The sequence below is a fragment of the Rattus rattus genome, chromosome 14 (assembly GCF_011064425.1).
Source record: "Rattus rattus isolate New Zealand chromosome 14, Rrattus_CSIRO_v1, whole genome shotgun sequence".
NCBI classification, from domain to species: Eukaryota; Metazoa; Chordata; class Mammalia; order Rodentia; family Muridae; genus Rattus; species Rattus rattus.
In genome coordinates, this window is record NC_046167.1 from 12,017,031 (window position 1) to 12,043,728 (window position 26,698).

General features: G+C 48.3%; 1 protein-coding gene across 3 annotated transcripts in view; it reads right to left on the bottom strand.

Annotated features, from left to right (window-relative positions):
• Positions 1-25,897, bottom strand: part of Camk1d (calcium/calmodulin dependent protein kinase ID) — a 399,640-nt gene extending 373,743 nt beyond the window's left edge. For all 3 annotated transcript variants that reach the window (XM_032884303.1, XM_032884302.1, XM_032884304.1), the window contains exon 1: positions 25,526-25,897. In XM_032884303.1, coding sequence (XP_032740194.1) covers positions 25,526-25,617 — 92 coding nt within the window. In that variant the 5' untranslated portion in view covers positions 25,618-25,897. The remainder of the gene's footprint in view (positions 1-25,525) is intronic.
• Between the last annotated feature and the right edge of the window lie 801 nt (positions 25,898-26,698).

The window sequence follows — 26,698 nt, forward strand, 5'->3', positions numbered from 1 at the left end:
AAGGGGTAACACAGGGAAAGCGCCAACTAAGCGAGAGTTCGGTATAATAATAAACACATTTTTGGTGACTGTCCCCAGTTCCCGGAATAAGGCCCCAAAGCCTGTCCTGACTTCCCAGTGACAGAGGTGAGAAGTTCATCGTTTGCATAGTATTTTGCCTTAATCCCGGGCTCCAGACAGAAGAGAAGGATGGGTGTGTCTTTTGGTATGCTAATGAGAAGACTGATGGGGGATGGGTGCTCCTGAAGAGCTTCTCAATGGCGCTGGGTACAAGGACAAATGAGTAATGAGAGGGTTGGACCACTCAGCCCTACCCACCGTGAAGGGAGGAGAGGTCCTGGATGATAGACTCCTCATAAAAACCAGAAACAATGAGATTTAGGGTGTTCCTGGGTTAGTGTATACATCTATGTGACAGCCAGACAATATGCCCTAAATTCACAGGAACCAAGGCGTCTGCATCCGGACACTTCCAACCTCACAAATGAGTACCTGCTCACCTGCATGTTCGCCTGTATCCCTTGGCACCTCCTTCACAATAAACTGCACACACACACAAAAAAAAAAAAGTAAGCAAGAACTTCCTTAATTCCAATAACCAATTATCAAACTGGGGAAGGGGCTTAGGAACTCTCCACTAACAACCCAAGCTCAAATCACAACCCGGGGCCTGGAGCTTGCCCAGAAGTTGGGGCAGTCTGTGGGGCTGTGCCTGCCACCAGAATCCTACAAAACCATGACAAGTTGCTATTAGAAACAAGTTGTGTGGCCCTCGGCTGATGTGTGAGCGACAGGAGGATCCATCCGTGTGGGGAAAACACCAGGTGTCCAAACACGGTGACTGAATTCAAAACTCAAGGGTTTTTTTTTTTTTTTTTTTTTTTTTTTTCAAGATAGGACGTCCTACCGTCTATGTAGTCAAAGATGGCTTTAACCTACTGACCCTTCTGCCTCTGCTTTCTGGATTAAAGGCACTCATACCCAATTTACATGGTGATTGGAATTGAAATCAGGGCCTGGTGAGTTTTAAGCAAGAACTCCACCAACTGAACCCTAGCCCTAAAGTTTCACTTCAGATTTCAAGTCATCTAAAGGGCCACACCCACAACCTAGAAACTAGTCCATCAACAGCACTGCCAATGACACAAGCTCCTGGCACCGGCTAATTAGCACGTCTGGAATTATCTAATTACCTAGACAGGAAACTGATCAGGCTACAGAAGGAACACAGGCCACTTCCAATGCCACACCTGCCCTTAGGAAAGCTGCCTGTGCCATCAATCCCAAGACGTGAGTTGTTTTCTCAGAAAGGCTTGCAAGGACTTTTAAGAAAGCATATTTTATCAGCCCTCAAGATTAAATGCACTTCACAGAAGCTTCTGTCTAAGGATCACCCTGGTGAGCAGGGGTAAAATCGGGGACCCAGACGGTCTACTTCATAGAAGTTCTTACAAGAAGATCCAGGTACTCATTCCGTAATCATGGCCGCCCAGCCACCTCCTGCAAGTCTCCGGTGCTGAGTTTCACTGAGCTGAGAACTCATTAACAGACAACATAAATAAAGCCAGAACAAAATGTCTACTCTATGCAAAGACAGATACACACCACATAGGGCTCTCAACATGTCAGCTAATCAACAACTGAAAATTACCAAGCAGTAATAAAAATTAAAAAAAAAAAAACAATCAACCCCGTGATCATTTAGCAGATAAAGGTCTCCTCCTGTTTTTGGTCTCCAGGAAGAAAAGCAGCGCTTTGGAGCACAGAGCCAGGAACAATGACAACACAATCATTAGGCACATCAAACAATGTCCATGCCAGGTCATGCTGCTGACAGGACGGGTTGGCATAGTTAGAGCCCTAAAGCTGGAGCAGGTGTCACCCTAAGAACTTCATGTTGGTTGGCTTGTTTCTTTCTCCCAACAGCTTGGGATAGTTCACCATGCTCCATCCCAGATTGGGCTATGAATACAGAAGACTGGAAAGAGACAAAAGATAAAAGGCATTTCACTCAAAGGAGCTCTTCGGTGAGTTTCTATCTCCTAAACAAGTTTAGCATCTTGGGAGGTAGCTGAGGCAGTAAAGGGCTTGCTGGACCTGAGTCCAGCCACCACACCTACATAAAAAGTGGGGCACAGGGATACACGCTTATAACCTAGCACTGGGAGGTAGAGAAGCTTAGAACCAGCCAGCCAGCCAAGCCTAAACACAAGGTGGACAGGTCCTAAGAAACAAAACCTAAGGCTGTCCTTTGACCTAGAAATAGTCTCAAACGTGCACATACAAGTGCACACACACACACAGAGACACACACACACACACACACACACACATACACACAGACACACAGATACACACACACACACATACAAGTGCACACACACACACACACACATATACACACACACACACAACAAGTGCACACACACATACACACACACACACACACACATACAAGTGCACACACACACAGACACACACAGACACACACAGACACACACACACATACACACATACACACACATACACACACACACAGACACACACACATACAAGTGCACACACACACATACACACACATACACACACACATACAAGTGCACACACACAGACACACACACACATACACACACACACACACACACACACACACACACACCTGCACAGGTATACATGCATGCACGCACACACACAAAAGAAGATTAGTGTCTGAAATCCCAATGAAATTCTGGCAAGTCCCCTGGAAGCTCTGAACTCAATAGGCCCAACTCGTGTGGCCCTACTGAAAGCCTCTAGCCTGTTCAGACCTCTGTTCTCTCGAGCTGATCAAAGAACGAGCTGTTTACAAGGCTCTCTGTCCAGAATGAACTTTCTCAAGCTTAGACGTTCCAAAAGGCCCTTACATCCACTCGAAGTGGAAGCAGGAACCGTAGGAGGCAATCCTCTGTGAAGCCTGGTTACCAGAGAAACATCACACAGCACAGGCTCAATGAGGAAGCGTGATGTTTCCCCAACTTCCATGTTCTTAAGGAGCAGTACCCATGATACTCTCTTCAGGAGATTCTTATTCTCAACCCCACTGCCCTGCTGCGGCCATACTATGAAGGGGGCTGCTATTGTCAGAGCTCAGTGCATACAAAAGTGACCTTCTGCTATGACTGTGAGCGCACAGCCTCTCTTCCCTTCATTTCTCCCTCATTTCTATTTACAAGTCTAAAGGGAGAAAGAAAGCTTTCAATGAAATCAAAACGGAAGAGGTTTATAGAATGCCTTGGCTACGGGCAAACACTTCTGCCTTCTTCTGGAGTTCAAACTATTCATGTTAACCCAACGGGATGGAGAAGTGACCAGCTGGCTAATTTTATCAGTGCCGAGCATGTGAGCCTTAAATTAGTTTGGAAATGTTCTTAAGCATATACTGACTGGGCAGCATCTGCCGGCCTCCCCAGAATATCACTCTATTTCATAAGGGCAGCAATCGTATGAAAAGCAGAAGTGACATTATGTCATCTGCTCCATAAAAGGACTTTCTTTGGCCTCCTTTCTGTTGTCAAAGGGAATACTTGTTCTGTAAACTAAGCCGTGTGTGACAGGCTCCTTGAAGCGCTAGAAGCCTCCACTCTGCCATTTAAAATCATCGATTGATTCCTTAACCGGAAGCCGAGATACAATTGTACTCATTTCTCCGCTAGGTTCAGACCTGAAGAAACAAGAGTCCTACCTGGATGCTCACTGAATGGCACAGCCTTGAGTGTGCGAGTATGTGTGTGTGCGTGTGTAAATGTGCATTTCCCTATGGGAAGAGGTACATTCGCATGTGTCTGTGCACACACCTCACTTAATGTACAGAGGCTAGAAGTCCGTCTCTAGAGTGCTGCTCCTCAGAAGTCATCCCCAATGTTTTATTTTTTGAGACAGAGTTTCTCATTGGCCTATAGCTTGCCATTTCACCCAGGCTAGCTGGCCGCCTGTCTCCATCTTCCTGGTGCTGGAATTCAAAGCCCACACCACAACAACTAGCAAATTTTAAATATGAGTTCTGGGACTGAACTCTGGTCCTGAAGCTCGCCTAGTGTACCAGCTGGCTTTTTGTGTTAACCTGACACAAGCTGGAGTTATCACAGAGAAAGGAGCCTCCGTTGAGGTAATGCCTGCATGAGACCCAGCTGTAAGACGTTTTCTCAACTAGTGTTCCAGAGTGGGAGGGCCCAGCCCATTGTGGGTGGTGCTGTCCCTGGGCTGGTGGTCCTTGGTTCTATAAGAAGCAAGCTGAGCAAGCCAGGGGGAGCAAGCCAGTAAGTAACATCCCTCCATGGCCTCTGCATCAGCTCCTGCTTCCTGACCTGCTTGAGTTCCAGTCCTGACTTCCTTTGGCGATGAACAGCAATGTGGAAGTGTAAGCTGAATAAACCCTTTCCTCCCCAACTTGCTTCTTGGTCTTGATGTTTTGTGCAGGAATAGAAATCCCGACTAAAGACATCTAGTGAGCACATCATTGAACAACCCATGTCCCCAGTCCTCTGGCACCTCTTTACTGCACATCACCCTCACAGAACATTACCTCAGCACATGTGGACATAGCTGTCACTTATACTCCTACTCCCATACTCTATGGGATAAGGCCCTACACCCTATTATTTGGGAAGTACAAGGCAAAACACAAAGGGGGGCTCATATTCAAGAATATATTAAGACCTTAATGTTGGAATGGCTGGAGAGATGGCTCAGTGGGTAAAGCATTTGCTGCATAAGAAAGCATGAGTTCAAATCCCTAGCATCCAAATAAAAAGGCAGGCACAGAGATTCACGTTTGTAATCCCAGCACTGGAAGGCAGAACAGAGGAGGATCCCTGGACTCATCGGCCGGGTGTTCTTCCTGATCTGTAACTCCGCATTTAGCAAATAAAGATAAAAATTAAAAATAATAATAAAAAGATAAGATGGAAAAACAACCAAAGAAAACACCCTGTGTGGACCTCTCTGACCTCGATATGCACAAAACACCCTATGCTGACCTCTGACCTCGATATGCACAAAACACCCTGTGCTGACCTCTCTGACCTCGATATGCACAAAACACCCTGTGTTGACCTCTGACCTCGATATGCACATATATACATGTATACACGCACACCTCACACAAAGGTTCATGTACCACACACACGCACACCATATACACACAAAGAATTTCAAGGTGGACAGAGCACTCAAGACACTAAATGTACCATAAAGCCCTGTGCATGTGGGCCTTTTACCTTGAATAGGTAAAACTTGCCACAGAGGGATGTGAGTCCAGAACCTGCGAGGTCACTCTGGATTCCAGAAGACCAAGACTAGAACACCTAAGAGCTCACCTGCTCATAGCGGAAGCTTACTCACGAGGAATCGTGGGCAAAACTAGAACCAAACCGAACACTGAACTGCTTGGCTCCTGATACCTCTGGGTGTTAACTCAACATCAGTTTTAACTGCTTCTCATTGGGAAGAAGTTCCTGTGACAAGGAAAGGTCACCTTCCACACAAATCAATAGAGAAACGGAACTGCAAATATACCCTAAGCAGAGTAACTGCCTCAAAAGCTGGCAGACCTTTCCTCACAGAGCGAATGTTCAGCACTTAACATTTTCCTCGTGCTTTTCTCCCGGTGTTTTCCAATTATTGAGAATATAAAACACTGCTTGAGGTGCATAATGTATGATGAGTCATTTATACATGATAATAATGATTCCTCCAAGTTAGGGAGCCCTGAGAAAAAGCCACCGCGTTTAATAACGTTTAGAGTAGCGTTTATCATATTTTGATAAGGAAAGGGGGAAAAAACTTCTTTAGAGTAAGAATCTTCAAAATAGGATAAAATAAAACACCTCATTTAAGGGTAACGTACTAGGCATCCAAACATGCCTGGCCAGGCCTTCTAAATACTTCTGTGTTCACGTTTCTACTAGGAAGTTACTGTACTGCCCTCGGCCTGATCAAAAAAGCTTCATTTGCAACGATGAAATTGATGGGTAGATTCATGCTGGGCAAAGCGTTGCGAACGCATGACTGCTGAGCACTCGGCCTCAGTCTGGATGCTCACCCAAATCGCCCTCTTCAAGGTTCAGTGAACACTGGAAGAGAAGGTGGGGAAAAAACGTACAAGCCCAAGCAATGCAGATGGGGCCGTCAAACCCTGTCCCAAGCTGGAGACGCGATCATGGCATTCATGAACTCAAAGTAGCTATGGCTGCCTGCAGAGCTACACAGACAGAACCACCATGTGTTTAATCATGGATGGGGAAGGAGCTCACAGGGGCCCAGACCCACTTAACGGAGCTCACAGGAGTCCAGGGCTGGTGGGGGACCGGAAGTGCTGGTGGGGGACCGGAAGTGGTATAGCCACTGATGATTTGTTTGCTCATGCTCTAGGAGATAGCAGCGCACCTCGTCAATGTGGGCTACTCTTCTTAAGTCCAGTGAGGAACAGACGCGCACGCGCCCACGCACACATGCATGCACAAACGTGAATGTGGAATGAAGACAGGTAGAGGAAGGGATGAGTTCGTAAGGGTAGAAGGGTAAGGGACAGGTAGAAGGCATATATATGTGGGGGTGTTATAATTAATATATAATATATTGATATTAATATTATACATTATACATTATATATTTATATTGGTTTCTCAAGACAGAGTTTCTCTGTGTAGCCCTGACCATCCTGGAACTCACCCTGTAGCCCAGGCTGGCCTTGAACTCCTGAGTGCCTCTGCCTTCTGAGTGCTAGGATTAAAGCCATGTGCCACCACTGCCCAGCTAAATTAACTCTCAAAAATTACCTATTATAGTCAGTTGTGGTAAGTGACTAGCTCAACGCCAGGCCACACAAAGAGACAGAGACAGCGATGATAGTCCTGTACATGTTTAGCCATTTGAGGAAACTAACCAGACTCCTCTGCCTGTCTGGATGTATGACTGAATTTCCCACAATCCTTTGTTGATAGACACCTAACCTGTAGATAATGTACATGTGTCCAGTTCCAGTGACCGACACATTTTGCTTGCCGGAATCCGAAGAGAAGACCATAACTGGCTTTTACTTACAGTTTTGTTTCTGCTGCTGTTGCCATAGTCGGTGTGCACATTAGTTGGAAATCTCAGTTCTCTGGATATGTAACCAGTCACTTTCTTTGCTGGAAGATAATGCTTGTCTTATACACAAGAAGACCTGAATTCAATTCTCAGAACCCACACAAAACTGCCAGTCCTGGAGGTGCCCACTGCTGGGTAGATGGTGCTAGCCAGCCAGTCTTTTCTTCTAGATGAGGTTCTGAGCCAATAAACTCAAAACACAAAATTAAAAAAAATTAAATAAAAATAAATTCAGGATCTTGTCTCAAAATACAAACATGGGGAGCAGCAAGGAACAGCAGCCAAGGCTGCTCTCTGGCTTCCATAGCCTGTGTTCATCCACACAGCAACCTGTGCATGCACACACACACATGTACACACATGTGCACGCATACGCACACACAGAGATGCACAAGGAAATAATGGCCTCGTTTTGCCAGGATAGAAATAGCAAGACAGTAACAAAATGTCTTCCTCACCCATAAACTGGTAAGCCCATGTGTTTTGTCACACACGGGTTTTGATAAGCAAGTACCAGGTCGGTTTCCAGATCCAGCACACTGCCCTGCAGGTTGAGATTAGCACATCTGCCAACTCTGGGTTCCAGGACAAGTTCAGGGAAAAGGTAAAGTTCTGAGCATGCAACAGTAACAGGACCAAAGACCTTCTACAGAGCCCCTGGAAGGTCCCTCCAAGGAACCTACAAAAGCAAGCCAGTGGGGAGCTGGGGTGTACAGGACACACCCTGGAGGAGATGCATAGCCCCATCTCAGTTTGCTGTGAGCTGGACACAGCCTTCTAGAAAATTCTTTAGACAGATCTAAATTCAAGTCTTTCCGGGGGACTTATCCATCGCATGGTGTGACTGGAGGCCAGTCAGTTCTCCCCGTGTGTCAATCAGGATTTAATCCACAGGATGTACACTGACTAAATGAGCCTTCCCAAAGTCAGGCGTCCAGGGAAGCTCTCAGATACTGAAAGGCATGGTTCTCTTCAGCATAGCATCCTCACGCCCGGCTGCACCAGTCCTTGCAACCTCTTCAGATCATCTAATACCACGAAAAAATGGATCCTGGCAAAGGGGGACCGTGGGGTCTCTTCACTCAGAAAGTTCGGCCAAGGTGCTGAGGACAAAAGCTTTTGTCAGAGTCAGTGGATCTGGGACACGAGACAAAGAGCCTGACAAATTTTGAGGAGGAAAAAAAAAAAAAAAAAAACCACCAAAAACCTTAGGAGGTTATAACTGTAAATGCCTAGAAGTTTCTCTGTCTAGCTTCAATATAGCTTCTGAAGAAAAATAATACATATATTATTATTCTTCAAGAAAAGGCTACATACACCCTGCTTCTAGGGGGAATCTCAAGGCAGCAAGGAGCCACACTGGAAAACATGGTTGCTGCTAAGCGGAACGGCGACAGAAAATCAGCGAGATACAACAGACATACCACGTACCACAGCGAGCTACCCAACCTAGAAGGGTGGAATCATTCGCCCTCATTCTTCTTCCATTTTTACCTCCCACACCACGGAGCTAAGAGCTGCTTTGAAGTCCTAAAGTACATCCTAAGGTTATTTCTCCCACTATTCATCTTTTCTCGGCACAGTCGAGAGAGTGAGGTAAAACCCATGGCTTAAAACTTCCTGCTGGCTAATCTGAACGGAGTAATCCACAGGTGGAAAATGGTGGCGACTTAAAGATCCGGAGGAAGAAGATGAGAGAGAAGATTCTCAAGGGCTAATCACCGACAAAAACATTTAGGAAAGCAGGCTCCTTCAGTGACCACAGAGGCACTTACACTGCTTAGGATTGTTTTCAAGACCAACCAAACTCTACGTATTGGTATTCTATGCCTTGGGGAGACTGAAGGAGCACTGAGTCTAAGAACATGTGTCTCTTCTATAATGAGTACAGCCATCACAAGCTAGAGAGAGAACACGCAGGATTCTCCCAGCACGGCTCACCCCAGAGACACTCAAAAGCTGTTGTGTGGATGAGTGATTGACTGCTCCCACCATGACTAGTCAGCCTCCTCCCTACCTACCATAAGCCACATGACCACCACCCCTTAACGCCAGCCCAGCCCCTTATGAGATTTCAGTATCTCTTTCTCACTCTTTCTCTGCAACAAAACCAACGCTTTTATAACGATCTCTAAAGGGCTCTTGTGTTGAGTAACATTGATTGTCAACTCGATAGGATATAGAATCAACTAGAGACAAGCCTCTGGGCATGTCTGTGAGAGATTGTTCCAGTCTGGGTTAAGTGAGGTGAGAAGATACCGGTGGGTGGAACCAGTTCATGAGCTGGGTATCTGGACTGCATGAGAAGAGAAACAACAGAGCACCTTTCTCTCTCTCTCTCTCTCTCTCTCTCTCTCTCTCTCTCTCTCTCTCTCTTTCTCTCTCTCTCTCCTCTTCTCTCTCTCTCTCTCTCTCTCTCTCTCTCTCTCTCTCTGTCTCTCTGTCTCTGTCTCTCTGTCTCTGTCTCTCTCTCTCCTCTTCTCTTTCCCTTCCCTCTCTCTCTCTCTCTCTCTCTCTCTCTCTCTCTCTCTCTCTCTCTCTCTCTCTCTCTCTCTCTCTCTCTCTCCTCTTCTTCTTCTTCTTCTTCTTCTTCTTCTTCTTCTTCTTCTTCTCCTCTCTCTCTCTCTCTCTCTCTCTCTCCCCTCTCTCCCCTCTCTCTCCTCCTCTCTCTCTCCCCTCTCTCTCCTCTCTCTCCTCTCTTCTCTCTCTCTCTCTCTCTCTCTCTCTCTCTCTCTCTCTCTCTCTCTCTCTCTCTCTCTGTTTCCTGACCAGGTTGGCTTATATTCATTCATGCATGTCTGCCATGACTTCCCCCATCATGATGAACTGTGAGGTAAAACACATCCTTCCTCCATTAAGTCACTTCTGACAGGAACAAGAGAAGTAAGCAGTAGATCTTTAATGCTTACTTCCTTGTTCTTGAAAACATGCTCTATGTCCTAGGAGTGAATCAAGGTTTTTCCACTGAAAGTAATCAAATGATGGAGTCTAGCATCCACCTGCTTAAAACTCAAGTCCTTCATTTTGTACTCATAATCGATGGAACATGCCTGCATCCCTCAATTTTTCCTTTTCTTCTCTTTTCTCTCCCTTTTTTAGTGATAAGATCCTCACCATAAGCTAGAAAGATAGTACGCTGTTATCTTTACTTCGCCATGAAGAAACAAAAACTCTGGGCCTTGGAGGGTTAGGGGATGAAGCACACTTGGCAGAATGCTTGCCCATCGTGCTCAAACTTTGGTTTGGTCCCCAATGCTACATAAGTTGGGCATGGTTGTGTGTGCCTCTAAACCCAGTCTTAGGGAGACAGAGAAGGATCAAGAACTCAAGGTCATCCTCAGCTACAAACTATGTCTAAGGTCATCCTCAGCTACGGGTAAGCTTGTCTCAAAATAGGCAGGGGAAGAGAAGACAGTGAAACAGCTCAGTGGGTACAGAGGTGCCCGCTCTCAAAAGCATGACAGCCTGAGTTTGATTTCTGTGACCCGCAACTCGGGTGCTATGACTCCGTCACAGCCTCATAGCTCTAAGTGGCACAGCTGGAATTAGAACGTCATCCAGCCAGTCGGAGGCCATGTTGCCTCTTTTCTATTCATCAGTTACTTTCCCATCAAGCATGTAAGCATTTACTAAGCACACTGGTATTCCATCTGAACTAGGTTCTGTCCATGGGTAAGACCTGTCCCCAGGGGACTTGGGGATATGTGTACCCACCTCCAGCACAGTAGCATAGGGAACCGATATGCCTTGCCCTCAGCTCTGCCTGCCTCGCTGATTTGGGGACAAATGACCTGTGGTCCCCAACACAGCACAGTGGGAAGAAAGCAGGAAGAGGAAACAAAAGTACTAACCACTCCACTCAGCATTTCTCAGCCACCTATCATGTCCTCGGGATAATTTACACCTGAAACAGGAAGCCCAAGGCCACGGGCCAATGACCAAGGCAAAGACCACAAAGTAGCATGTCCTCTAGGCACCATGGCTGCCATAGAGCTGGGGCTGGTGCTTCCCAACACTCACTGTCTACACCCACAAGGCAGGACAAGAAAAATCTCAGCCAAAAAGCTATTGGCCTGGATGTTGTTGGATTTCTACATGGAACCTTGAACGGGTCACTTGATCTCCAAGCTCCTGGTTTTACAGCCTACATAAGAAGACTGCTGGGTGGCTTGCTTCCATCCTAAGAAAGACACCATCATCTAATGGCAAGTTGTTCTGAAAATCCTCTCAAGGAAGTGTACCGGTCAGCTTTCTGTCACTGTAACAAATACTAGAGACCAAGAGAAGGGGTCTCCTTGGGCTCAGTTGTGGCAGTGCACGGCTGTTAGCCCTGTTGCTTTTAGACATATCATAAAATAGCATATCATGGTACAGCTAACAGGGGAGTAGATACTCACCTGGTGGCCAAAACCAAAGGGAAAGAGAATCAGAACATGGAGTCCCAACATCACCCCCAGAGACCTCTCACTGGAGCCCAGCTTTTGAAAGTTCCTCCACCTTCCAACAGTGTCAAGTAGGAGCCAGCCTTCAACACAGGAATATTTGGTAGACATCTAAGATCCAAGCCACAGAGGGTGGAGACGTAGAGCCTGCCTAGCATACACAGGATCCGGCCTTCAATCTTCAGTACCACATAAATCAATTGCGGTCCATGCATACAAACCCAGCACTTGGAAGGTAGATGCAGGAGGATCAGAAGTTGAGAGTTATCTATGACTACATAGCACATTTGGGGCTACAGGAAAACCCTTCTTAAAGGGGCGGGGGAGCCATGGCTAAGAAGTTGGCTTGAAGGTATGAGGTGTTTGCACTTTGTCAGAGGACAGGGCTGAGTGTGAGACGGTATTTATTTTGTGTCACCTATCATGGAGCAACTGAGGAGCCACATTTCCCTATCTTGTCCTATCAGGGACAGGCAGCCACGTGCGGATGTGACCATAGTTGATCTCCTTCTGCTCGTGTGTATAATTAGCTCTCTACAAGCCTGTTAAGTGGCACCGGGTTCCGTCACACTGCTGAGTCTGGGGACATCTTTAGAGGTGGTGCTCACAGGAGAAGTGGTGACCATGACAGTAAGTCAAGGAATGCTACCACCACAACTGCCAAGCTAGCACAAAACACTGATATGTCTCACACCGCCCGTCATCCATGGCATGCAACCCAAGCGGCCACCACCATACCCACAGCCAACACAGACCTGTGTGCAGTGACCCAACCACAGCCACAGGGAGAAGGACAAAGGATCAATACTATTACCAATCGGTAAATATCTGCTACCCTACCACAAGCAAGAGGCCACCTCTATTAACAACTTCAGGGGCACCCTGGGGAAACTGAGGTCCCAGTGCTCACCCAGCCATCCAGTGCACTCTTCTTCATACCTGCTGTTAGAGGTGTCCCCAGAACTCACACGCAGAGATCGAATGCACAAAGCCATCCACTAACAGTATTTGGAGGTAGGGCCTTGTGGGAAATCATCAAGATTGAATAGGAACATGGAAGCCGTCCTCCATAATTTCAACAGTGGCTTTCCAAAACAGACAATCCATACATGGGGGTTAGGGGAGGCAGAGACAGAGCCAGAGAGAGACAGATAGAGAGACAGAGAACTTTCTAGAACATTCCCTACCTACAAATAAAGCCCACTAGATACCAAGCAAATGCATGAGTCATTCTCTTGAAGCTCTAGAACTGTCAGCCACGCAAGCAAAGCTCTTTTCTTTATAAACTGCCTGGTCCATAGTTTGCTGTCACAGCTGCAGAAAATGGACCAGATATCCTTTCATGTTTTTTTTTTAAATTCTCTCACTAGGTAATATTTATTTTCACTCTTTCTTTTTAGTAAAAATTTACGTATTTATTTCATGTATATGAGAACACTGTAGCTCATCTTCAGACTGTAGCTGTCTTCAGACACACCAGAAGAGGGCATCAGATCCCATTACAGATGGTTGTGAGCCACCATGTGGTGGCTGGGAACTGAACTCAGGACCTCTGGAAGAGCAGTCAGTGCTCTTAACCACTAAGCCATCTCTTCAGACCTTCTATTTCCTTTTAAAAGTGTCTTTTACAGTGTTAATCACTTAAAAACTAATACTGAAAACAATACAATAATAGTAATAAAATAATGACAAAAACAAGAAGAAGGAAGAGAAGGAGGAGGAGGAAAAGGAAGAAGAAAGAAGAAAGAAGGAGGAGGAGGAAGAAGAGGAAGAGGAGGAGGAAGAGGAGAAGGAACAGGAAGAAGGAAGAAGAGGAAGAAACACCTCAGTAGGGCCAGATAGATTGTTACACTAAGAAACTCTGGGAGCAGAGTCAAGGTCACTATGCAACCAATGTAAATGCCTTCCCAAAAGATAATAGCTTCGTTTTCAAAGGTGAGCATATTGCTAACACGAGAAAGGCTTGGTCATAAAGCTATCGTCTTTATAATAGAATGATGACTGTTGGGTGACACAGGCCTCATTACATACTCTGTCTCACAGCTGGCTTGGCTCACTTGGGACTTATAAAATGTCTGTAATGTAAGCATATGATTCACGTGGATCAAGGTAAGCAAGCCACACTGAGGGACAGATCAGGATTCTGGCTCCTGACTAGCAGAGCTAGCAAGAAAGGTCAGGTTCCTAGCTTCTCTGTTCCCCTGGAATTTGCCCAAGGAGAGCTTGGCTCCGGAATCTCACGAGTAAGTTACCAAACCATAAGGACCCAGGTGGAGGGCTAAAGTCAGAGCTCCTCCCAGCCAGAGGTGTCTGACACACTGTGCGGTCCTGCCACACTCATCCACACAAGGGCACTGCTTTGCTCTCCTCCCTGATGGTCAGCACCTCCTCTGTGTCACCAACTCCAGTAAGTGGCTCTGTTCCACAGCATGGGATGGGAGGAGAAGCTTGGAATTGGGAGTCAGAAGACTCATTACTCTGCAGCATTTTAACCTGGGTCGTTTAACCCTTCTGACCTTCGGTTTGCCTATCTGTAAAATGGGGGTGCAAAATAACACAGAGACCAGCACAGCGGTACATCGAGTCAGAATCACGGGGTGTGGGAAGATGGCTGGGCAGCCTACTCTGCAAAAATTAGGACCTGAGTTTGAATCCCCAGTGTCTCCATCAAATGCCAGTCATGGGTGAACATGATTATAACCTCAGCCATTGGGGCAGAGGCAGGCAGGTCAAGAGAACACTGGCCTGCCAGACTAGTCAGAAACAATTGTGGATTTCCTGCTCAGTGAGCAACCCTGTCTCGTTCAATAAAACTGAGAGGGACAGGGAAACACCCACATCCTGCTGCAGCCTCCTCAGGCACTCGTAAGGCTGAGTATGTGCATGCACATGTGCATGCCCCACACCCATGCAATGCACACTAGAATAACTAATTTAATTATAATTAAACATGGCACTTATCTAGTAGCTTAGCATGCATGAGTCCCTACATTCAATCCTCAAAACTGAAAGATAATTAAAATGAAGTGTGGAATCTAGGCATGGTGGTCCACACCTGTGATACTAGCACTTGGAGGATGAAGAAAAGAGAATCAGGAGTTCAAGGTCACTCTTTACTACCTAGAGACTCTAAGCACGGCTTGAGAAAAATGAAAAATTAACACCCCAAAAGAGTGTGTGTGTGTGTGTGTGTGTGTGTCTGTGTCTGTGTGTGTGAGTGTGTGTGTGTCTGTGTGTGTCTGTGTGTGTGTGAGTGTGTATGTATGTGTGTGTCTGTGTGTCTGTGTGTGTCTGTGTGTGTGAGTGTGTGTGTGAGTGTGTGTGTGAGTGTGTGTGTATGTGTGTGTGTATGTGTGTGTGTAAGTGTGTGTGTGTGTGTAAGTGTGTATGAGTGTGTATATGTGAGTGTGTGTATGTGTGTGTGAGCGTGTGTGTGTGTGAGTGTGTGTGTGTATGAGTGTGTAATAGACACATATATGTGAAGCACAGGACTATCTTATGATCAGTTGATCAGCATTGGCATTTCGGCGTTTCTATATATGTGTCCAAAAGAACTGAACAGAGTGTTGAGAAGAGATTTGCATATCCAGGTTGACAGAAGCATTATTCACAGTTGCCAAGAAGTAGAAACTGTGCAGGTCTATCAATAAAAAGATAAGCAAAAAAAAAAAATGTAGTCTATCCATACAGTGAAAAATGATTGCTTTACAGACTGGAGAACCACCTACTACAGCTTGGGCAAACGCGATGACATTCTAGGTAAAAGAAGCTTAAACACACAAGGCCGTGAGTCCACTCGTAAAAGGCATTTTAAAGAACTCACAAACCAGAGAGGCCGCATGTGGGATGCTGGTTGTCAGGCATCCAGGGAACGGAAAGAGGACGTGATTGGTTAATGAGTGCAGAGGTCCTATTTGGGAAGAGTAAAAGAAATTCTACAGATGGATGGATGGTGGTGGCTCAACACAGACGTTCTGACAGGGAACTCTACAGTTAAAAACGGCCATGATGGTGAAGGTTTATGTCACATTTTAACCACAATTGTTGAAACAAAAATAGCAGGAAACAAATGTGAAGTCTTGTTATGACATCACAGGTGTAAAAGGGGCAGAGAGGGCCACAGGAAGCCAACGCTGTGCTCATCTTTGCTAACCTCCAAGTCCCTTGCATTCCCATGGGCTCCGGGGCTCGATAGGCCTGAGCAGGACCCTAATTACTATATAAAGTTCACTTCCTACATAAAATATACGTCGGAAAACAGCCATGAAAGCATAAAAGGGAGTCTTAAAACAGACCTTGTCTAGTTCCAGGGCAGCCTGCTTTGGCAATCGCGGCCCTTGGCACTTTTTACCTATTGTGTGGCCTGTAACAAGGGACTCATTATCATTATCCAACAACTTCCTCTTCCAGGGGCTGCCTGAGGTTTTCTTTAATATGGTGCTTTCAGGGTTCCGTTTCTTAAAACTCAATCCAATTTACTGCAAAACCAGTTCCAGTGATCTGAGGTATGCTCATGGAAGACAGGGAAAGATCCTCTCAACAGGTGGAGCGTGGACCGTGGAGTCCCCGGCAGATCATGACCACACCAGACACTGAGCACAGATAGAGGGTACAAAAACAGGCGAGAGGGGAAAACGTCCAATTTGGAACCTGCTCCAAAACTTATACTTAGAGCCCGCGTCCTGAGAAACTCAGAGCTTTTGACATTTTCTCCCACTTCCTGTCTGAAGACCCTCAACAGGGACAGCTTACAACAAATTTTTCCCTGTGCCATTTCAAACCACACTAAAATTAATGCAATATATAGATGTGTTAAACTACATAATGACCAGGGGACTTGCTCAGGGGCAGAGCTCTTGCCTATCATTTGCAGAGTCTTGGATCCCTTCCCTAATAATGCCAGAGACTCTATTTGTGTGTCTGTGTGTGATGTTAGTGTAGATCTAGAATCACGTTGGGGAATCATCTTTACCGCTTTAATTGGGAAGACCTGCCTACTGTGGGTAGCACCATTCCCTAGACTTCACAGATGAGAAAAGAAGTGGAGTGGCAGCATGCATATGCTGTTCTCTGCTTCCGGCTATAGATGTGGTTGTAACCAGCTGCTTCAAGTGCCTGATGCTTTGACTTCCCTGCCATCACGAACTGTGCAATGGCACTGAAGGGTGAAATGAACCCTTTCCCCAGTGAGTTGCTTCTGTCAGGATTTTTTTTTTCCATCATCGGGAAAAGGAACTAAGATACAGTGCGTGGCTGCACATGAATGTTTGTATGTATACGGGTGCACATATGCATGTAGGTGGAGGTAAACATATATGAGCATGTGTGTTGAGGACAAAAGACAACCTCAGTGTCATTCCTTAGGTACCGTCCACCCTGCTTTGGAGAGAGAGTCTCTCCCTGGCCTAGAAATCATCGAGTAAACTAGACTAGCAAGACAGGATGACCAGGAATTCACCTGTCTCTTCCTCCCCAGTACTGGGATTACAAACACGTGCATTTATACCCATTAATTTTTGGTGAGTTCTGGGCTTCTAGCTAAGGTAGTGCTAGATGAACCATCTCCTCCACCCAAAGATTATAAACTACACAACAACTCTGTGACAGAATGACATTTTTAGGTAAGTGACTTCAGTCATCAAATTAAAATACTATACTCAGAGTTGGGGACACAGCCCATGCACAAGACCTTAGAGATCTCTAAGATCCATTTCCACCAAAAGACAGTGTTTATGTACGTGTGCACACACCCATATGCGTTACAAGGCAGAAACAAACAAGTCCCCTGAAGGGCCAGCATTACTAATTCTGAGGCAGCACCACAGCAGCACAGACTGTCGTGTGTCTCCAGGAAGACTCTTCTTGCATTGGCTGATGTGGACTGAGTCTTCAAACTCAGCTCAGGAAACAGGAAGAGAGGCCGAGAGGCAAATCTGGTTAGCCAGCCAGAGGAAAGGATGTCACCAAAGTAGGTCACTCCCGCTCGCTCACGGGCTGGCCTGGAGAAGGCTTTCAAGCTGAGCCTTTTGGTTAATGCTAGCACTCTATATGGTTTAATCACCTCCTGCTGGCAAAAACCGTGAATGGTCCAGCACGGCCTCCAGAGCTACAAACAGCCTCTGAGGAGCGGGGATGGATGACAGACAGCTGGCACTCACTGAGCCCCAGCTCACACATTGTTCTTGGTGGCTTTCTCCACCTGTCACCTCTTCTTCATTGCTACCCTCCTACTGGGTCTTTCGTTACCTGGTTTTTATGGAGAAGGCCGGAGGACTTAGAATGGTCCAGTAAGACCAAAAGCCACACAGCTAGGAAACAGTGAAGCCTGACGGAACTTGCACTGGTTCCCAGGCAATCTCTAAACCACCATCATGGCTGCTCAGTGTACCTTGAAGAACAATCAGCAGGTGTTCCTCTCTGACTGAATGGGGGAGCTTGTCTGTGGCTGCTTAAATTAATTTTCTGAAAGGTTAAATACACATTTTGCATATTTGCAACAAGAGCGTCCAAAAATTAATTTCCAGCAGACCCTACAACACTCTTCTCACTGGTCCTAGCCCGGATGAGCCTTAGGTAGCCAGCCTCAGAGGCTGAAGGACCTTCCAGTATATCACAGCTCCTGTTTATCCAATCTCGATAATGTACCAGGCGCTGCCTAGATGTCACTGAACCCCTACAACAATCTAGGAGGTGGTAACTTCTGTCTCCACCTAGACCCAGAAAGATTAGGGAAGCACCTAGTGTCTCAGAGCTACCTACAGTTGTGCTGATGCAAACTCCCTATTTCGTTTTTATTGCTTCCCTTCCCAGGTTCAGCAAATAAACACCTGTCCCCCAGGACTCGGTGTTAACCAGGAGTAGAACTGTAGGGCTGCAGGGGTAACAGGGAAAGTGTTGGACCTGAGTTGGATTCCCATAACCCACATTAAAAAGCCAGGGATGAGTGGTTGGGGATTTAGCTCAGTGGTAGAGCGCTTGCCTAGCAAGCGCAAGGCCCTGGGTTCGGTCCCCAGCTCCAAAAAAAAAAAAAAAAAAAAGCCAGGGATGGTAGCACACACTTATAATCCCAGTGCTGGGGAGATAGAAAAGTAGGAGGGTCCTAGGGCTGACGAGTTACAACCTGGTGGTGACAAGCTCTATCTCTTAAACAGCTGGACAGATAGCACCTGAAGAACTAGATCCTAGCATGACCTCTGACCTACACGTGTACACTCTCATGTGCACACACACACACACACACACACACACACACACACACACACACACACGAGAGGTTTATTTGGGTCCTGGTGAAACACATAGCACCACAGCACAGAGTCATGGAATCAACGTGGTCTGCCACAGAATGGACTTGACCTACTCCGGGCATGCATTTAGAGGTTATTCTTGCTGGGATTAGAGACTGAGTGGTGAACTTTGTATCCACTGTATATACACTGTATGAGAAACCAAAAATCAAATAGGATCTAGTCAAAACCCAGCCAAAAAGAAGACGTGCTCTCCAGCGCCATAGGAAGTCAAAGGGGCATAACTGACAGGGGCTGGGAAAGAAAAGTGTTGGCACCTCTCCCAGAGTCCACACATCCTCCTGACTTAACTACAGAAGCCCGGAATTGGCCATACTGAGTGGGAAAAGAAACCTGACCAGATGATGATGCCGTGAGGCTTGTGTTAGCCACCTATCAGAAATCCCTTCACTAATTAAAGGGATGCGAACGAGTGCAGTGGCCTTTGGATTCCCCGCTGGTCCCTGGGAGACTGGAGATGCTGTGAGAACCCAGGCATGAGGTGCAGCAGCCTGACACCCTCTGGCAAGATGACCAATAATTTGACAATTCCCTACTGATCTACCACCTAAAGCCTTTGGAGATGGGAGAGGAAGAAAAGAGGGAGGAGAGAGATCCGAGGGGATTTGGGAGATTTATCTGGGGAAAGGAGAGATTAGAGGGATTTATGGAGACCCAGCCAAAGGAAAACTCAACAAGTTAACCCCTAAAGTCCTCCCCTGAGACCAGCCAAGCACAATTACTGTGAGTCCAGTTGACCAGCTTACACCGTAAAGGGAGGTGTGGGTCCCAACCCTCATTAGACCCTCTGGGAAGAAGCTCTAGCCCAGAGCTAGACAGTGCTTCCCAGATCCCACTGAACTAGGCCATAAGAACACCAGAGCTAGTAACCCACAGTGAGTTACTTCCCTATGCTGCCACACTGTCTGCACTCTCCTGGGGCACAGTAGGAGCTTCCTAACCAGCCTCTCCACTGTGGCTCTCCAGCCTGAAAGTCAGTGTTCATCACAGCAAAGCCAAGACTCTCTCCTCTGCTCGAGTCCCGTCCATTTTCCCTGGAGCAAATGCTAAAGTCACCCGTGAGTCGAGTCAGTTCTTTAGCTCTATCCTTCCTCTTCCCCTCTGACTCTCCCTAAGCCTTAGGTGGACTGGGACCATCTCAGCTTCCTTTCATCATCTCTTTTTTAATTTGCCTGGAACCTAGCAGGTTTTCCAGAGATAACCTTAGATGTGTAAACCAAACTGATATCGTACCTCCAAACAAGACTGAGGGCCCCCAAACCAACAGGAAAGACTGCAACTGGGTAAGCTTCCCAGAGAGTCATGGCTCCTCCCTGTCTGGTCTTTCAACTGCTCTACACAGACACTACGGCTCTGACTGACCTCAGAAGCAGTAGTGTAAATATGCAAGTAGCCCCAAGTAGCTTTGCATTCCTCATATGCAAGGAAATACCCCCATCCTGCCCCCCGTCCTCCGTTAAAGAAAAGCTAAGTCTATGTCCCATCTAGGGTTTCAGACAGCTCAATCATGTTTGTCCTCAACAGGTGCGTTAGTGAGCAGTTTCAGCAGTGTGCGGACGGGACAGGTGGGAAATATGGTTCCTGCCCCCACAGACATAGTCATTTATTCACTTCTGAAGCAGCACCCAGCAGACACTTGATTAATGAAACAGATACATCGCCACTCTCTCTATTCGGGATAGGCAGTTTGTCTGGGCTGTTTCATCCGCTGCTGCTCAAATAGTCATAAAAATATCCCTCCACAGCCATCGAGCCTGGTGGCACACGCCTTTAATCTCAGCACCTAGGAGGCAGAGGCAGACAGATCTCTGTGAGTTCTGGGCTAGCCTGGTCTACAAACCAAGTCCAGGGCAGCCAAAGATGTTGCACAAAGAAAACCTGTCTTCCAAAGGGAAAAAAAGTCCCTCCACAGGGTTGGGGAGACGGTGCTGGGTTGGTACAGGGCTTGAAACACAAGCACGGGGATCTGTGTTTGCTCCCCAGCACCCTGGAAACCCTGAAAAGCTGGGGTTTGTGGTGCTTGTAACACTGTGCTGTAGAGACAGCCAAATATCTGGGCCCCCTGGCCTGCTAACCTAGCTAAGAGGGAAACTCCAGGCCAATGAAAAATTCTGACTCGAAAGCCAGGATCCAAGGTTTACCTCCACATGCATGTACAACATGTGCTTACACAGCTGCACACACACACACACACACACACACACACACACACACACATACACACACAGACACACTTAAGTAGAAGTGAGGTACACCTCGTCACACAAGGCAAACTCCGAGGAGAAACAATTAGAAATGCCTTCCAGACACCAGTGGACCACAAAATATCGGTTTGTCGGGGTGTTTGAAAACCTCCCCTATCCTTCTCTGAATGGTAGATGGGAAGTTTCCCATTTTTTCCAGAAGGTGCTAAAGGATGTCTATGTGGCTGGGGAGACGGCTCAGTCAGTAAAGTGTTTGCCTTGCAAACACGAGGACCTGAGTCCAAGTCCCAGAACCCACATTTTAAAAAAAAATTAAATAATAAAAATAAAATGCTAGGCCTGGTAGCCTGCACGTGGGAGCCAACTAGAGAATCAGAGGCAGCCCACAGGCTGGTCCCTGGGGCTCACTGCCCAGCCAGCCTAGCCTACTTAGTGAGTGAGTTCCGGGCCAATGGGAGACCCTGTCGCAAAAGAAAAAAAAAAGGTGGGGAAGAGGTTGGAGCCTGAGGAAAAACAGCCAAGATTGTTCTCTGGCCTACACACCTACATGTGATATACAAATACACATGCACCTGCACATGGATTCACATAACAGGGACACACACACACACACACACACACACGTGCGCGCGCGTGCACACGCACACACGTACACGCACATGCACACGCACATGCACACACACACACCAGCAAATGTAGCAGCCTCGCAAATGCGCCAACAGAAATGTTTACTGTCCCTAATTTACTGTTACACAACATTTATCTGCTCTCACTCTGTGCCAGGGATCTGAAAACATGTTGTTCATTAATAAACAGTAATTAAGCCTCACCACCTCACTCAGAGATCTGCTGAGGTTCTGGGATCCCCCTTTGCAGGATAGTAAAATGTAGCACAGAGGTCGAATGGATTTCCCGGGGCCTGACTTGAAGGGGCATTAAACACACCCATGCCTGCTTCTAACCCCCCTCAAGTTCTTTTTCCATCCTCCTGACCCACCCATCTCTCCCTGGGCCTCTATTCAGCAAGGTCCCCCTTGCACACTGACAAAGTGGCTTGACCCTCTACTTCTAACATTAAACCTTCCAGCCTATAAGGAAAAATACTGTATAAGATGGCCAAATGCAAGATTACAAAGTCTGGCAATTGAATCCTCCTCCAGGGTTGTGTTTGTTTATCCCCCCCCCCAAAAAAATAAGCACCAGTTTCTGGGGAGAATGTTCTACCTTAGGATCTTGAAGGTGTTCGGTGAAGGAGACCAGGAGCTAACGTGACTCTTTAGGCACAGGGTCCAGTTGTTATTGTCTAGTTCTTACTAGACTTCATTAGAAAAAAGAGAGAAACGTCCGGATTTAAAACCCACACAGAAGGAAGAGAAAGTAACATCTACAGTAAGAATCAGACCCAGATCACTAGACTCGGCCCAGGGTGAGCCAGTCATTCTCAACGTGGGACCACTTCTACAAGGTCAGGGAAATGGTACACTGGCAACAACCCAAGAACTTCGAAATTAGATAGCAGGTTGTCCCTAATTGTGACTTATTATTAAAACTGGCTTTCCATATACTAAAGTCCTTTTTTAAAGTTATGCGTAGTCCTGACATGTAACCCAGTCCTCACACAGCAGGGAAGCACCTACCACTTGGCCATATCCCCTACTCTCATGTTAAACGACCATTTTTAGACTGTAAAGTGACTCCATGCATGGAGGATCAGGAAGAACTGTTCATTCTGGAACCGCAAAGATGTCTGGGTCAGTCTGCCACATGAGCCTACGGAACTGAATCTGTATTCCCATCACCCACATAAAAGCTGGTCAGGTCAGCCCTCATCTGTAATCCCAGCACGGTTGGATCCCTGAAGCTCATCAGCCAGCCACTCTAGCCAAACAGATAAGCCCCAGGCTGAGTGTGAGACCCCAATTCAAAAAGTAAGGCGGAGAGCGGAGGAAGGAGGCAGGCACTGCTGACTGCTGACCTCTGACCTCTGACCTTTGGCCTCCACATGCTCTCACACATGTGCACACTCATGTCTCCTCTGCCCAGCTCTATCATCATCCCTTTGAAGTTAGCTCCTTAGCTCACAGCCTCTCTGTCGCCCCATTCCTCATCTGAAAACTATGGGTAAGACTAAACGACCAATGTCACCAATTTAGTGTGTCAGTTAAGGTGGATTAATACACACGAGGGGCATTAGAATAAATGCCTCCTGCTTTGCATACCTTTAAGAATGCCACCATAGGCCGAATAGTGGTGGCACACGCCTTTAGTCCCAACACTTGGGAAGCTTAGAGGCAAGTGGATCTCTTGTGAGTTCAAGGCCAGTGTGGTCTACAAAACATGTTCCAGGACGGCCTGGGGTGTTACACAGAGAAACCCTCTGGGAGGTGGGGGGGGAAGAAGAATTTCCCATAATTGTCAACACTATTATGTCATTCGACAGTTTTTATCTTGATCGTTTTATTTCTGGTACCATCCTGGGTACCCTGCCAGCATCACACCAGGGAGTTTCTGAATTATTTTCAGACAAATGGTACCCTAGAAGAGAACCAGCTCACAGGGACACAGCTCAAGTCCCTGATGGCTTTTGTGTCTGAGCTCAGGTCAGCGTGAAGGCAAAGCTCCAACCTTTCCAGAAATGGAAGCCTCTTCAGTCAACCCAAACAGCGTGTTACACAGCACAATCTGCTCCATCCAAGCGGCTCCCTGAGCTCAGCCTGGCCACTGCAGAGGTGCGGGTATGGTGCTGGGGCTCTGCCAGTAAGGAGAGTCTATGAAGAGAGATTGCATCCGCCAGCCTTAAGGCTGCAGGCCAAAGGGCCCTTCAGGCAGGGAAAAAACTTGTAAGGGTGTAAAATACACCTGAGGGTATCCCCCAGTCTCCTGTCTCCTCACCTGCAGTCATAGGCCAGGTCCCTGAGTGACAGGCAAGAGGTACATTTTTGTTTTCCTTGTTTAACTTGTCCAGCTCAGGTGCACAACCTCAAAACCTTTTAAAAGTTTGGACCGGAAGTAACCTCTTAGCCGGGAGCCCCTTCTACTGAAAAGCTAAGAGCCCCTCTTCCCCTCTTGTTTTATTTCCACAAAGAGAGCAAGTAGGTGCACAGAGATACCTTCCCTGGTTCCCGGGAGCCACAGCAGGGTGACTCTTGTTTGGAACTCAGCACACTGCACACACAGGTCCGTCCCAGGCATCTGAGAGCACGGCTGAGAAAGTCACCCTCCAGTCTCTCTCTGGGGGTCCCACTGCAGACGGAGTGGAGGATGGGGAAGAGAGAAATAACTACCAATATTTAGCTGTGGGACTGGACACTTAGGGCAGGTTTGAAAAATGGGGTCCCGGAAAAGGCAAAGCAGGTGCAGAAATAAGGTTGAGAAGGAAGAAGGCAAGAAAACCACCCAGCAACACCGATACATGCCCGGGAATCACCTCCTCTTTTTCTCCGTGTCATCAACACCCCCCCCCTAAACCCCAGCACAACACTCATTACACGCAGCACGTGTGAGACTGTATCTTCACGGACAGATACCGATCAAAACCAGAAACTGATCCAGTGGGTGGAGGAGGGGGGGTAGAAAAGAACTTGAACTTCATTCAGCAGCTCTGAATTCTTTCACAGTCCCTACAGTCCCTGTACCTATCTGAGGCGCTTCAAAACAAAACCAACTCATGCGCAGGAAGGGAACTGCAGCTGTCCTGAGTGGCACATGTTCAGAGCACGGATGACACACACTTTTGATTATTTCTGCTTTCTTGAGATGTAACCAGCAAGCATGAGCCTCAGAGAGGACCTCCCCTAAAGACTCCCTGACCCTCCTCCCACCCGGACACGCATGCAGCGCGTGCAGCTGACCCTCCGGTGAAATGTACACACAGATGAAGCTCTGACCACATGCCACTCTGAATACTGCGAAATTCTCCCCTCCCTTCATCCTGAGGCCATCCAGAGTCTTGCCTACACCTAGTACGTGCACATGCCAATTCCATAGGAATATGTGATGTAAGGGTAGGACCAAAAGCTGAATTTCCTCGTGACCACTGTCGTCGACCCAGTGCGCCCCTACACACGATGAGTAAGAGCACACAGCCAGCGATCAGCAAGATCCACCATGCTCAGCCCACAGTCACGCGTGGGGAGAAAAATCAGTGGAGGGCGGTGGTGGCAAAGGAAATGGAAAGTCGCCCGCCCGCCGGCCTGCCCGCGTGGGCTGTTCTCTGCGCGCCCTGAGCTCCCCTCCCCCGCCCAGGAGAGGTGTCACCCGTGGGCGCAGACCCACGCGGTGGACTCGCGGAGGGTCTCCATAAGAGCGGACTGTGGGACAATGAGGACGCATGGAGCAGCCAATTTCTGCCGCGGTGGCGGTGGCGACGGTAGCAGCAGGAGCCGCCGATGCAGCTGCCGCCACCGATGCCACTTCCACCCGCTGGTCCCCAGCACCCACTTACGTTCCGAGGGTCTCCTTGAACTCGAAGATCTTCTTGATGTCTTCCGCTTGCTTTTTCCAGGAGGAGCTGCTCTCGCCGTTCTCCCGGGCCATGGCAGACTAGTGCTGTAGGGCGGCCGGGGGTTGCGCTGGGGAAGGGGCGCCGGAGGCGCGGCGCGGGCGCCCGGGGATGCCGGGCGCGGGGATGCGGAGCGCAGGGAGGCTCGGGCTGCCGCAGAGCTTCCTCTTCGGCAGTTTCCTCTTTCGCCTTGGCTGCTGCCGCCGCGGTCCCTCCCTGGCTCTAATTTCTACTGCTCTCCGGCACAGACTTCCTGCCTCTGCCGCCGCCTGCCAGCCTCACTTTCTGCTACTTTCTTGCCTGGCTCCTGCTCCCTCCCCGCCGCCCGCCCCACTCCCCCAGCCCGCCTCCTCCCGCGGGCTCCCCGCCCTCCCAGTGCACCCGGCAGCCTCCCCGCCTCCCGCGAGGCGGCCTTCGGGGATGTCCCGCTCCCCCTCCCCTCCCCAGGAGCACAGTGCCTTGGGCGCCCGGGTGCAGCACTTGACCGCGGAGCCACGCACGCTCCCGGGCCGTCCGCGCACCCTGGGTCCCCGGGTGAGGGCGGGTGGGAGAACCCAGCAGGTGCAGGGCGCTGGAACGCGCGGGGGAGCCCTAGCCTTTAGGGAGCTTTATTATGAAGTCAAGGCTGGGGGCGCCCGGGCTTTCCCTCTTCGAGCAGGAGGGGGCGCCTCTGCTTGGCGCTCGGAAGCTCTCGGCAAGGTGGGGTTGCGCGGCTCACGGATTCGGGGCGTCCAGGGCGGGGTGCCTTCGCGTACCCAAGAGCTGGTGGCCCAAGCCTGCTTGCTGTGCAGGAGGGCGGGTGGGGGCTTGTTGTCAAGGCAATGGGCGGCGGCCTGGATGGAGCCATCGGCGGCCGGGCGTTGACTCCCGGCCCCAGCTTTGCCCCAGCAGGCGCTCCCGGAGCTCGGCAGTCTCCTCCCGACTCGGCTGCTGGAGCTAATTCGCATTGCACCAAAATCGGCTTCACGTCAATTTTGGAGCGGCTAAAGGGAGCCTCCGGGTGTACCGGATAGGCACGCCCAAGGCGAGCCAATCACCGCCTGGTGGTCCCTTTGGGAGTAGAACTCCTGGGGTTATTTGGCGGCCAAGTGATGGGTGGATGCGGGACGTCGTGGC